The sequence below is a fragment of the Homarus americanus genome, unplaced genomic scaffold (genome assembly GCF_018991925.1).
Source record: "Homarus americanus isolate GMGI-L3 unplaced genomic scaffold, GMGI_Hamer_2.0 scaffold18710, whole genome shotgun sequence".
In the NCBI taxonomy this organism is placed as follows: Eukaryota; Metazoa; Arthropoda; class Malacostraca; order Decapoda; family Nephropidae; genus Homarus; species Homarus americanus.
In genome coordinates this window covers 116,804-130,987 of record NW_024734532.1, presented here as the reverse complement: position 1 = coordinate 130,987, position 14,184 = coordinate 116,804, and the positions used below count along the sequence as shown (strand labels likewise).

General features: G+C 40.8%; 1 protein-coding gene across 2 annotated transcripts; it reads right to left on the bottom strand.

The window, feature by feature from the left end:
* Window positions 1-797: 797 nt before the first annotated feature.
* Window positions 798-14,105, bottom strand: LOC121870279 (rab5 GDP/GTP exchange factor-like). Of its 2 annotated transcripts, none has more exons than XM_042372066.1 (12): window positions 13,988-14,105; window positions 12,517-12,713; window positions 10,068-10,225; window positions 9,834-9,922; window positions 9,468-9,633; window positions 8,975-9,104; window positions 8,251-8,348; window positions 6,393-6,673; window positions 6,153-6,284; window positions 5,632-5,742; window positions 5,282-5,407; window positions 798-4,751 (listed from the first exon to the last, which is right to left on the bottom strand). In XM_042372066.1, exons 2-12 carry the CDS (start codon window positions 12,699-12,701, stop codon window positions 3,987-3,989), a joined length of 2,241 nt encoding a protein of 746 aa, XP_042228000.1. In that variant the 5' UTR covers window positions 12,702-12,713; window positions 13,988-14,105; the 3' UTR covers window positions 798-3,986. The 2 variants fall into 2 exon arrangements, with proteins under 2 accessions (XP_042228000.1, XP_042228001.1); XM_042372067.1 differs by having other exon boundaries at window positions 6,393-6,652.
* Between the last annotated feature and the right edge of the window lie 79 nt (window positions 14,106-14,184).

Sequence of the window (14,184 nt, the reverse complement as noted above, 5' to 3'; positions counted from 1 at the left end):
ATAATGCCTTGATAACTTTATATAAGGCCTCCCTCCAGCAGGGACCATTACCACACACTTTGACATTTGTTTCTTCCATCTATCTTGTGTTATTTCCTTGTGGTTTGATGAGAGGAACAAGAATAAAAACGATTGTGTTTTGATGAGAGGAAGAAGAATATAAAGGATTGTGCTTTAATAAGAGGAAGGTTTTAGGGTAACTATTATATTTGATCACAGAAAACGTTCCTGGGGTAACTATTATATTTGATCAGTGAACTTGGAGTAAAATGCAAGTATTAAGTCACAGCCAATATAATAAATATTGACCTCATAGATAATTTTTTTATTAAATTTGTTTATGTCTTGACAGTCTCGGTCTGTCCTTCACTGTCGACAACAGTATTGAAGTAGTTGGGTTGGTTGGTGATATAGAGATGAACCATTAGCTCTGAGGGTGCAGTACCAGGCCGGTCTCAGTCAGGCCAAGTTATTCTATTTCATGTTTTCTTGGGCCTTTATATGTTAGGGGAGTCCCTCCATGACCCTTGTGTCACTAGAAGGATGATCCACATCTTTTTTGTTTCTAGTTTTTATTGTGGGTTTTTATTATAGTTTTGGTAATATTGGATGTTTTTGTTATTTCTCCTTTATTTCTGCATATATTTCTTTTTTTATTTATTTATTTAGTTTAATTTGTATTTGCTAATTACTAAATAAAAATAAATAAAAATTTACCAATTGTTCACTCAATTATTTAAATATATTTATAAGCATTTAATATTTAAGAGAGAGTCACTTTGGTAAGGGAAACTATGTTAAGTCTTGTTAAGTTTATTTTACTCTCTCCTCTTGGTCACAGATCGTCTTGTTACTTCACACTCTAGTGCCTCTTGAGTTATTCTAAAGGTATAAACTATATTTACTGTGTTATTACCGTACATATGGTGGTCCTCAGTCCACATTCCTGCCACTAGGGTCCAGGTACAGGGTGTATTAATATACCTTCTCAGTGGAAACTTTTCTTTTTTTACACACACTGTACTGTACGTCGCCGCTCTTCAGTGACTACATCACAACACATTCACGTAAAGAGTTCTCAGTTAAATCAGTCGTTGTAAACAAGGAAATAAATAACTTTCTCCTATTATAACTGACTTTTAACTCACCCTGTTAAAGATACATTTATTTACATGTTGTAACATTAATGAGAGACATCTGTACTGTACTATACTGTACTGTACTGAACTGTACTATACTGTACTGTGCTGTACTGTACATTAGTTGTAGCATTAATGAGGGACATCCGTACTGTGCTTTTCTGCAATGTCACCACTACTAAGATCGTGTTATTAACATTCAACGATGATAGTGGTGGTGGTGTTGTTGGTAGTGGTAGTGATACAGTGTCACCCTCAAGAATGGTATCATCCTAACTATTGTCAATGATAAAAAAATAAACTCAAGGTCGATATAAGTTCTTTATTTTTTTAGTAATAAAACTCCCGTACCTAGATGATAATTAGAGGTGCATTAAGGTTAATAAATAACACGTTGTGAATCTTCTATACAATCATCCACTCTATATCTTTGGTTATATATATTTATATAGCTTTAATTAATACACTAAATATAGTTGCTTTCACACCTAACTTAATATGGCTGTCTCATTCTTCCTAGTTTGACTCAACAACCAGAGTTTTTTACCTCATAATACACCGATATTTATAGCCATTTATTTTACAGTGAAACCTCGATTTAACGGACTATATATAGAGGAAAGTCCATTATATCGAGGGTCCATTAGATGTGAAACCTCGATTTAACGGACTATATACAGAGGAAAGCCCATTATATCAAGGGTCCATTAGATGTGAAACCTCGATTTAACGGACTATATACAGAGGAAAGCCCATTATATCAAGGTTCCGTGAGATGTGAAGCGCATTATATGGAGGTTTCACTGTACATTAATAACAACGAGACTAGAAAGAGACCCCTTAGACCACCAGCAATAACCGTCATCTCAACCAACCAATCACATAATACAGACATAGTAAACTCGGGAAAAGTCCGTATAAACGAAAACATTCCAATTCCTTCAGGACCCCAACACTAGCCATAGGAACTATTCAAAACTCATGTACGGGAAAAAAAAAAAATCGAGACCTATTTAACAGTCGGGAATAAGCATAATGCCATAGGTTGGTGAAATAAACGAACCCATGAGTCACCATGATCCTGTGAGCGTTAACCAATCACTTTCAATCTCCTTTAAGCATTTGTTCGAGAGGTTTAGCTGGGTTTAACATGAATTTAACACATCATTTGACTGTAGACAAATTATCCCAAGTTATATTTCCAAACCTTTTATTAAACCTTAGCATCAATTTAGGGTAAGATTAATGGTCACAGCATCACAGTAATAACACACTAGTCATAGGGTCAACAAAGGAGTACCAATGTATTACTGTCTGATTAGATCTGTAGAGTGTGATAAATAATAAGTGTTAATATATTGCTAGTGAAATGGACACAACCAGAAGAATGATTTACGAACCACACCTCTAGACGTGCATCATACTCCGAATCACCAATAGTATCCGTGAGTCGTTTATCCGCACGATTAAACGACTAATGAAATGCTTACAAAAATTTCATAAAAATCTAACGTAAAAATACTCGACTCGTGAGATATTCAACGTCAATACGAAAAGCAGAAACACACGTGACCTTTAACAAGTCAAGATAAATGCTAGGTCACATCATTGAAAACTAAGATTAAATGTCAGGTCAGGTCAGATCAGGTTAGGTTTGGTTATTTTAAACTAAGAACGAAAGTTAGGTTAAGTTAGGTCAGGTCACTATAAATTAAAAACAGATTAGGTCAGGTCATTTTAAAACTAAATACAAAAGTCAGGTTAGCTTGGGTTGGGTTAGGTTAGGTTACACACTACAGTAATGCTACAAGAACATGGGTCAAATAAACTAGGGTTACATTAGGTCAGGATTAGTGTGTTTAATCACCAGGTAAAGAATACTGGGGTTAGGTTAGGTTTACAGTGCTTAATTATCAGGTGAAAAATAATCTGGGGTTAGGTTAGGCAAGAAATAAAATGTTGAATCATAACGTGGAAAATAAATCGGGGCTCCTAAACACTGGAGACACACAAAGCAATATGACATTCACGCACGCAGAAGTAAACACAGACGATAATTCCTATTTCGGCCAACTCTACCAACCTCGGGGCATTCACGCAATATTGAGAGGAACGCCGAACACACACGATAAAAAACGCTATGTAAAAAAACACAACTCCTATATACAGTACAAGGGGTATAATGACCTATTACTTGGAATAGCTTTAGTATAACAGGATCACTTTGAGACTAACCTCATTAAATTTACTTCACCTGGTTATCAAACACCTTGGGGGGGGGGGGTTAAGTTAGGTTAGCATAAGGATAGTTCATCACCAGGTGAAATAAAGTAACTAGGGTCATCTTTATACAATCCTTTACAATCACACACCACAACTTAAACTGGCGTGCAATCATCTTTGGCAAGCGTTAATAATAAAACCACATGTGTGTCATCCATACTAATAAATTTCATTGAGAACATGTAAAGATTTTCTCCCAACTTCGTACCTAAACCGTACTATTAGAGAAAATGGCACAAAGATACGTTTATTAATTCTTGTTTATCTGTGAGACGTCAGTTTGGGGGTTAAGAGTCAAGATGATGTTTGGAGCTGTAGAGTGAGTGTGTGTGTGTGTGAGTGTGTGTGTGTGTGTGTGTGTGTGTGTGTGTGTGTGATAATATTTCCCCATCACCATTTAAAACTCAATAGACAGATCAAACAATGTATAAATCTAAATTATTTGACTCTTATATAATGAACACCATAAAGGTCAATACAAAACCTCAAAGTCGACGTAAGTTCAGCACACGAGGCCAAAAGTATTATAAAATAGGGACCGAATTAAGAGTTTGTTGCGTAGATTCAGAGAAGACTGTCGAAAGTCTGGACGATGTCACCCAACACACTGTACACCTTGTCTATTGTGTCCTCCTTCTGTAGCTGTTGCCTGGGGGTGCTCACCTCAGACGATGCCCCGCTGCTGCCCCCTTCTGCCCCGGAGGCCGTGGGGATGAGGGGCGGCGGGAGGGGGGGCTGGGGGCCCTCCAGGGGGGGCGAGAGGGGGTCCGGAGGCGTGGAGAAGGAGTGGGGGAGGTGGCCGGTGTCGCACGGTATGTTGGGGATCCTGCCTCCCTGGATGGTGAATCCGGAGTACGACGACCGAGGGGGCGGCTGCGACGGATCGAGAACGGCCGGTCCCGCTCCGATCCGGGCGACGAGGGGCGGCGGAACGGACGAGTGTTTGGGTGGCAGAGGAGGAGGAGTAGAGCCGGCGGACCGGACGAAGGGGTCGACGACGGACGGCAGACTGACGGGTCCGCTGCCCTCCAGTGGACCGAAGGAGTCCAGCAGATCGGGAAGGGAAGACATATTGGAGGGAGGAGAGTCGTCAAGGAGGGACTTATTCTCTTGATACTTGACGTTCTCTACGCCCTGTGAACCACCTGTGTCTAGTGCCAGTGTCAGACCAGCGCCAAGGTCAGTCAGCCCCTGTAGGAACGATAGACTCTGCTGGGCGGCCAAGATATCCGGGCTGAGCGGAGCGGTCGAGGGGTGCGAGGGATAGCCGCTACCGCCGGTCGCTGTGCCGCTCGCCTCGACGGTCAGTAGTTTCCCGCCCGCCATCATCTGCCGAAAACAACCGACGTTATTAATCGCGATTGAGGTCGGCAATAATTTGGTTTATTCCTCAACAAAATCAGGTTAGGTTAGTGAAGACGGATTAGGTTAAACCAACATAAGGTGATTATTAATCAGGTCAAATAATCTGGGGTGCCTAATCTTAAGGTCAACTATATTTAGAAACTTAAAATAAACTTCACTTATTTGGTTAAAAACAGATGATTTTATTCAGCTCAGAGGTGACCCCATACACCAGGTGTTAGTAGACTATCACCACTAACACCTTCACTACAGGGACGACACTTTTAATATTAACAACAGATGATTTTATTCAGCTCAGAGGTGACCCCATACACCAGGTGTTAGTAGACTATCACCACTAACACCTTCACTACAGGGACGACACTTTTAATACTAACAACAGATGATTTATACTGGACAGGGCAAACTTTGGGGGCGCACAATGAATTAAAAATAAAATTTTAAATGACTGCAATGGGTACTGTCGCCCATTACATCAGGGGGTCAGCAATTACCTGGGGGGTGAGGGGAGGTGGCAGGAGATCAGAAGCTGGGACCTCCTCATCTATGTCAGCCCGCCGCGGTCGGATGGTCAGAGGCGTTCGTTCAATTACGGCCGTCACTTCCTTGGTCATGTTCTCCTGATGAATGAGGTTTATACTTAGCATCATGAAGGATGCCTAACCTAACTCAGCCTACCCAACCAAACCCAACTCAGCCTACCCAACCAAACCCAACCTAGCATACCTAACCAAACCCAACCTAGTCTACCTAACCAAACCTAAGCTAACACCGTAAACTCATCTAATACAGTTTAATGAGGTTATGTGCGGCAGTGAACAAGATCGTGGTCGTCGAGGCTCACCTGGATCACATCCATCTCCTGCACCAGAGAATCGGACTCAGTAATTAGGCGATCCATCCTGACTTGGAGGTCATCGAGGGTCTTCAGGTTTTGCTGCATCACCCTCATACCCTGGAGGAGAACGTTCAAGTATTAGGTTCGAGTTTTAGTTTCAAATATTAGGGTAGGTTAGGTTAGGTTAGATTAGGGTAGGTTATGTTAGGGTAGGTTAGGTTAGATTAGGGTAGTGTTAAGCTACTGTAATTTAGGTAAGGTCATGTTGAGTAAGGTTAAGTTGCATTACCTAACTCTAACCTTACCTCACACACCACTCCTTTACCTCACACACCACTCCTTTACCTCACCCACCCCTTACCTCACCTCACACCCCCCCTCCTTCACCTCACACACCCCCTCCTTCACCTCACCCACCCCTTACCTCACCTCACACCCCCCTCCTTCACCTCACACACCCCCTCCTTCACCTCAAACACCCACTCCTTCACCTCACACACCCCCTCCTTTACCTCACCCCCCCTTACCTCACAGAGCCAGGCATCTCCCTCCAGGGCATTAGGCGGCAGGGCTACACCAGACATATATCGCTCGAATTCGTCTGCCGTCAACCCCAGACTATCAGCCGTCATTTTCTCGATGAACGCCACGGCACAACACTGTAAACACAAACAATGATGTTACTCGCGATGCTCGGGTGACCTATAGGGGCTAAACCAGACGATGGGCCCATTACTGTACAGAAGGATACCACAAATACCACGTACCAAGTTAGTGAAGAAATACCCGGCTTCTCCGCTCTGTAAACTACTCTGCTGGGCAAAGTTGGTGATGTAAGCAATGTTGCTGTGTAGTAGAGGAGGATTAGCCTGTAAGATGCAGTAGATTAGGGCCGGGAGGAAGTCATCCGCGGAGGCCGGAGAGCCGCCGTTAGACTGCTTCAGTAGGTTTAGCACGTGGTGGCTTGACGACACCAGGCATTTTAGTTTGTCTGACGGCACTCGCTTGCTGTTCATCTCGATCAGTTCTGTAGAGTTGGACACATAATCTGTAGTGAAGATATGCAATTAACTATATACAGTAGAGATTAAAGTCTGTTGAGAGTTCGCTTGATGTGAAACCCTCCATCTAATGAATAACATAGATATGAAAGTTAGGTTAGTTTAGGTTAGGTTTAGGGTGTACAGTTAGGGAGTTTAATCTTCAGGATGTAAGACCTTTAGACTACAAACACCACAGCCGCACCAAAATACTATCTGGGGGATGATTTTCACAATGAACACCGTGACTCCTGTTGTCTCGGTGAGGTCAGGTTATAACCCTTGGTCCGTTGTGTTATTATCTAACGCAATTTTGTGAGGATAGTTTTTCCAGCGACCATAAGTGTTATCGTCGCTGGCTTCAGCTACAGTGCTGGCGTGTGATGCCATTAAACCTTTCGACTTGTGACCTCGCCAGATGTAGAAGTGTTTACAGACAAGTCCTGGTTCTGCTGAGTGGACTGTCTTAGACTGGTGGAGGTGGCTGCCCGCCCCTCCATGAGACAGATCGCCCTCTCCAGTGATGCTGTGAAGACCGGCCTTCTCCTGTGCTGGGACGATTTACGCAATACTGTTTTCTCTTGGAACGCCATACTGATCTGCATTGACCCGCACTTGTAAGTAAGGCCTAAGTGATGACATACCCCTCGGTACTGAAATATTGTTGACTAATTACTCCTACTCGTTTCTGCCTAACCTGGAGTAATAAGACAATGCAGAATGAAGCGAAGCTAAGATTAATAGAGTTATGAACTTTGTGTTATGTCTGTATGTTTAATAAATTGTAATTAAGATAAAATTGTGTGAGAGTAACTAATTATGTATCAGATGGATCACCTTGTAATACAGGTTGACAACCCTTTATCCGAAATTCCAAAAACCGAAAAGCTCTAAAAACCGAAAGTTTTTTTTTTTTTTTAACAGGGATTATTAGCCCACCCAGGCACAGATCACTGACCCACATCGGGGCCTGGGGGGCGAAAATGTAATAGTAATAGTAATAATAATTATAATAATAATAATTATTCATAGTAAATAAAATTTTTAATAAAAAAAAAACAAAATAAAATAATAACAATAATACTAATAATATTAATAATGATAACAACATTATTAATAATAATATTGTAATAATAAAATAATAATAATAATAATGCAATAAAGAAATACAAGAATGATAAAAAATCAAAGGTGAGAAACACGACCTAGACCTATGAATTATTATTATTATTATTATAATTTTTATTATATTTTAGACCCCCAGGCCCCAATGTGGGTCAGTGATCTATGCCCGGGTGGGCTAATACACATAAAAAAAAAAACCTAACCATTCTGAAAACCGAAAAATTCCGAAAACCGAAAGGCCTCTGGCCCCAAGGATTTCGGATAAAGGATTGTCAACCTGTATTATGAACGCCTTCTCCTCTGCCGGTTTTGACCACATCAATAAATATTGAATGCGCCAAAAGACGGGTTTCAATCATTCCCTTCGACTTGCCCGTAACCTGAACGTTCTTAACTGAGGCGTTTAAAATAAGTTTGGCGGGAGAGACCCGGGGGGGGGGGTCACACCAACGTGACGTACCGGTGATAACGAGGTCCAACGACTCCCTCACTTCCTCGCTCGTCTCCTTCACCCCACACTCCAGGTGCTGGCTGCTCACCCAAGCCAAACTGCGAATTCTTAAAAAAAAATTAATAAATAAATATAAATAAACCAATAATGAAAATGAGGAAAAAATTAACACACTGGCATTTGTGTTAACAGGTAAGACACTGTGTACATGTGTGTGTGTGTGTGTGTGTGTGTATGTGTGTGTGTGTGTGTGAGTGACCTATAACACACCCTGGACATGTGTGTATGACCTGTCAGACACCTTGTACATGTGTTCATGACCTCACCACACACACACACACGTGAGGTCCTTCATATCAACACCCGAGGACGAGTTACTACACCAGGTGAACACCACACCACCTAGTGTCTCCATGACCAGTCCAGGGGCCCGGGCCACTAACTGTAAACTATAATAATTTGTATGTTCAATCATTGTTCCTTCTTCTTTTAGTAATGAAAGCTTTTGTTAAACGACCCACCTACCCCATGTCTTTGTATACAATAAATCATTTTTGTCCAGTGTATATTTTCAGCCTTCGGTCTGCCAAACTTTTTCAATAAACTGTTAATTATTATTATTATTATAATTATTACACACACCCACCCACCCACCCACCCACACACACACACACACACACACACACACCCACACCCACCCACCCACACCCACCCACCCACACACACTCATTACCTGTTCTGTATGGCCAAATCTTTCTCCTCGTTGACAGCGTTGACCAAGGTTATGAGAGCCTTGTAGAGACGTGTGGTGACATAACGTTCCGTCAGTTCGTTTACCCTGTCGACCTCCTCTTGGGTCAACTCTGAGAACAACAAAAATAAATCAAATTGACGAACGACCATCAGTAATTGGTAACACTAGGAAGGACATAATTGGACCATATTGGTAACACTAGGAAGGACATAATTGGACCATATTGTTAACACTATTGAAGACAAAATTTGACCACATTGGTAAACTAGATAAGACATATAATTTAAAATGTCTATAATTATCATGTTAAATTCTAAAGGTCGTAGTATCACATGAAGATTAGCCCTCTCATGATAGGCTGCCAATACTGACGATCTATAACAAGTTTACCATGATAGGCTGCCAATACTGACGATCTATAACAAGTTTACCATGATAGGCTGCCAACAGTGACCATGCATACCACACTTACCATGATAGGCTCCAGGCAGAGTAACCATTTCATTCATGGTGTTGTAAAAGTCGTGGACCTGTTCGCCTGATTCATCGACCGACTGGAATTCCACGCAACGTAACATCTTGTCCACGAAACTGTTGATCTGCTTGCTGACCCTAATCTGGGTGTCCTTGCTTAGGGTCTGCGGAGAAGGATGAGTCGTTAGTGCATGTTTGCCTTACGACACTAGGGACGATTAGAGTTTATTTACCTAACGACATCGGGTATTTGATAGCCCTTAACGCTGCCCCAAACAATAACAAAAGTCATCGATAAAATTTGCATAATTTTACAAGGTGCAATAATGGAAATGACGAACCTAGCTTAACCCAACTCACTAACCTTGAGAAATTCGTTGAACTCTTGGCCGACGCTCTGAGATTCAATGCTGTGTTGTCGCGTGGGTTTGACGTGCTCTCCTTTACTGGGGTCTGGAACACAAGGAAAAGGTCACTGAATATGTACTGCAAAACAATGAACAGTACCAAGACAGTGTAGGTATATAAACAATGTACCTAGACAGTGTATATAAATAAAGGTAACAGTATTGCCGGATAAACACACACACACACTCACCCTTACTCTGTGACTTGCGAAAGATAGACTTGACAGCTTTGGTCTTCTTGTCAAGCTGTTGCCGTCGCTTCTCCTCAAAACGGTCAAACTTGCGGCTCATCAAAGAGGTCGCCGTCGAGGTCAGCTCTGACACATCGCTCACCGAACGACTCACTTTACTGTAAACGATGTAATGTTTACTAAATGTAAGCATAGAGTATTAAGGTTTAAACAACTTCAGTTTATTTTACCTGATGATTAGACACCCTAGTTTATTTTACCTGATGATTAGACACCCTAGTTTATTTTACCTGATGATTAGACACCTTAACAACATCAACCTAGAGAAGTCGACTTGTGAAAGAGACCTAGGGGTACTTGTAAGCCCGGACCTACGGCCTAGAAAAGTGCGTTAATGTTCGAAATAAGGCAAACAGAGTATTAGGTTTTATATCTAGAAGTGTAAGTAACAAGAGTGCAGAGGTCTTATTGCAACTATATCTTGCACTAGTCAGAGGCCGCACCTCGATTATGCGGTTCAGTTCTGGTGCCCTATTATAGAATGGATATAAATTCACTAGAGTCGATTAGCTTGAAAATGACAAAAATGATTCCGGGACTTAGAAACCTTCCATATCAGGATAGGTTAAAGAAACTTAACTTGCATTCCCTAGAAAGACGAAGAGTGCAGGGAGATATGATAGAAGTATTAAGTGGGTGAAAGGAATCAATAAAGGGGATATAGATAAAGTTCTTATAATATCCGAGCAGGATAGGACTCGAAGCAACAGATTCAAGTTGGATAAGTTTAGGTTTAGGAGGGAGATAGGAAGAAACTGGTCCCCAAATAGGGTGGTGGACGAGTGGAACAAGCTTAGCAACTTTGTAGTAAGTGCGGGAACTCTGGAAAGTTTCAAAAGGAGGCTAGATAGATTCATGGATGATAGAGAGTGGTAGTAACTCTCGACAGGAGCTGCCATGCACAGGCCAACCGGCCTATTGCAGACTCCTTATTTTCTTATGTTCTTATTTTCTTATGTAGGTTTTGTTAGGTTAGCATTAGGGCATCTAATCTTCAGGTGAATAAAGCTGGGGGTGTCTAATCTTCAGGTAACCCCAATACAATTCACATCAACTTAATTACCGGTATTGTACGACGTCAACATCCATATAAAAATCGTCAGTTGGTTCCATGACGAACAAAAATCACCGACGACAATAACAACTCGTTCGGCAGTCAACTCATCTCCCCAATCACCATCGCAATAATACAAACGACCCTAAAGTCCTTAACTACACATAAAACCACTAAATCACTATGCTAGTTTATAATTAAAGTTCCTCGGTTTATAAACAATCACTGTACAGCTCAGGAAACACCAACAAGCCCAAACTCTGAAACACTGGGGCAAAAGACCCAAGTACAGGGGGGTTGATTACACTAAACAGATGTTATATTTAACACAGATTACAACAAGAAAAAAATCATAATGTCATAATGAAATTTATCTCTTGTAACAATAGACTGATAAAAGATAACACTGGATAACACAGTAACAGTTGATATCCTAAACAATGGTTGATAACTTGTACAATATGTAATACTCCCTTTATTCTTCCCTGAGTCAGTAGTCAGGTTAGGTTAGGTTTTGTGTGTACTGTAATCTAACTTGATATAGCAGTTACTTCAGCCATAGTGGTATAATAATGGTTACCCCTTGTGTAGTGAGGATGGCCAGCCCGAGGACCACCTAGAGGTGAGTTTGCTTTAGGTGTAGAAGCTGTCGCCAACACAACAACCACAACCTGAGTTAAAGAGCTGCATGACCCAGTGTTTAAGGTGTAGAAGCTGTCGCCAACACAACAACCACAACCTGAGTTAACGAGTTGCATGACCCAGTGTTTAAGGTGTAGAAGCTGTCGCCAACACAACAACCACACCCTGAGTTAAAGAGCTGCATGACCCAGTGTCAAGGAATAGCCCCAGAAGACCGGACAACTCACCAACTGCACTGGCTAACCATTACCCCGGAACACCGTCCACAAATCTATTAACATCCAGGTCCCCAATTACTGCTGGGTAGACAGAGGCAAATGGCATTAAGAAACTTGCCCATAGCTTCACTCTGTCCGGGGATCGAACCTTGGACCACATGGTTGTGAGGCGAGCATGCTGACCATTACACCACATACAGACACACACAGACATCTCTAAGGTAACGTATCATAATGTAAACAGAAACACTGACTGCGGTGTTAGTGTGATGTTTTTATTTGGAGTCTAGGATCAGATTTGTGTTTCCTTGACATTAATTAATTTATCTCGAGGGTTGGGTTAGGTTAGGTTAGGTGAGCATAAGTTTAGGTTAAGTTAGGTTAGGTTAAGGTTAGGTTCAGTTAGGGTTAGGGTAGCATAAGGTTAGATTAGATTAGATTGTCAGGTTAGCGTTCAGTAAGGTTAATCACTCACTTGCGTATCTTCTGTGTAGGGTCAAACACAGTCTTCCGTTGTTGTGTTTTCTGAATCATTTCCTTATAACACTTGGAGCAGTGGCCGTCCCAAGCGGGGTTGCCATAGTAACCGCATCCCGTCCGACACAACAAGTCTGACTCGTTGATGTGAAGTCTGGCACCAGTCCAGGCCGAATTAGACATGATTTCAACGCTCTGTAATGATGATTTGAGATTAATACTACACACCAATAATACTAATAATAATAATAATAATAATAATAATAATAATGGTATTATTGCGTTTACACACCGTTCATTCCGACCACTAATCTATTATCATATTCTAATAAGACGTCTAATTATAAATCATTTTCATCTATTACCATTACCGGTGGTAATGTATAATAACGGAGACAGCTCTTCCCCAAAATTCTATTTTCTTCCATTATTTCCCGCCATTATCGTCTGCCTCTCACCCAACACTGCTGTCTCTCGCGTCTCCTTCATAAATCATGACGCTCATGCGTACCCGTACACGTCACACGGCCAATCAAAAGCGTTTTTGCTAATTCAGACTATATTTGGCCCAATCAAAATCGAGTTTTATTTTGGGTCTCATATATTGAAATTCAAGTTCAGTTCCGACCATGGAAGTCTGCGGTGGATGTCACTTAAAGTATATGGAGCTGATGGAGAGTTGGGGGGAAAAGACGAAGAAACTATAGCATTTTATCGACCGCTCGTGGAGTGTGTGGAGCTGATGGAGAGTTGAGGGGAAAAGACGAAGAAACTATAGCATTTTATCGACCGCTCGGTGTTCCTCCAGCCTCAGGTAAGAGTACTAAGACCACGACAATGTAAAGACCGTAAAGACCAACATACGTGACCGGTAAGAATCCAACGACGAACAAGAACCAGGCCATTAGGGTAAGAAATAGGTGATTACATCTTATGGTGAGAGTCAGTTAGGTTAGGTTAGGTTTTTGTTTTTCTAGTGGTTTTTTTGGTTAGGTTAGGTTAGGTTAGGTTTTTCTAGTGGTTTTTTTTGTATTTTTTAGTCTCTTAGTCACATATTTGGTCTCAACACAAATACACTAGAAAAATATATCTTTAACTTGCTAAAAGTGAACGGTGTAACGATACAAATTTACCATAATAATAATAATAATAATTAACCAAAATATTTAATAATTTATCAAAAAAAACACAAATTTTACTTGAGATAAAAATACTTACACACGTAAAGTATAAGTGGCTGTACACTTATATACCCTCCCTGACCCACTTATACACCATATTTAAGTAACTTATAACTAACTTACCAATATTAAAGTCTAAAAATAGTAAAAATAAAATACTCTTGGAAATATACCTTAGACATACACTTGATCTAGCAACTGACGCTTATATACACTACTTAGGACACTTATACTCTACTTCCATGACCACAAAGGCTGAATTAAGTACTTTAAAGAGGAATAACTTACTTTTGAGGTATAATAAGGGAAGACAGAGGAAGTAGAGGTTGAATTAAGAGACAACTTTAGGTGACTGTTGTTGATGATCTCCTTCACTCTCTTACTTGGTTCACTTTACTATCGTTAAGCTGGAATTAACCTTTTTTTTATATAATTTAAGCTTTATTAGGTATTTATATATATTTTTAATCTTAATTACTATAAAA

What these genes read in the sequence shown, in the direction of transcription:
- LOC121870279 (XM_042372066.1), bottom strand. Translation starts at nt 12,701, where the DNA reads ATGTCTAATTCGGCCTGGACTGGTGCCAGACTTCACATCAACGAGTCA. An exon ending in GAGATGCCTGGCTCTGTGAG is followed by an intron (nt 5,743 to 6,152) that starts GTAAGGGGGGGT and finishes GTTCTCCTCCAG; the next exon opens with GGTATGAGGGTGATGCAGCA. An exon ending in AGGAGATGGATGTGATCCAG is followed by an intron (nt 5,408 to 5,631) that starts GTGAGCCTCGAC and finishes CTCATTCATCAG; the next exon opens with GAGAACATGACCAAGGAAGT.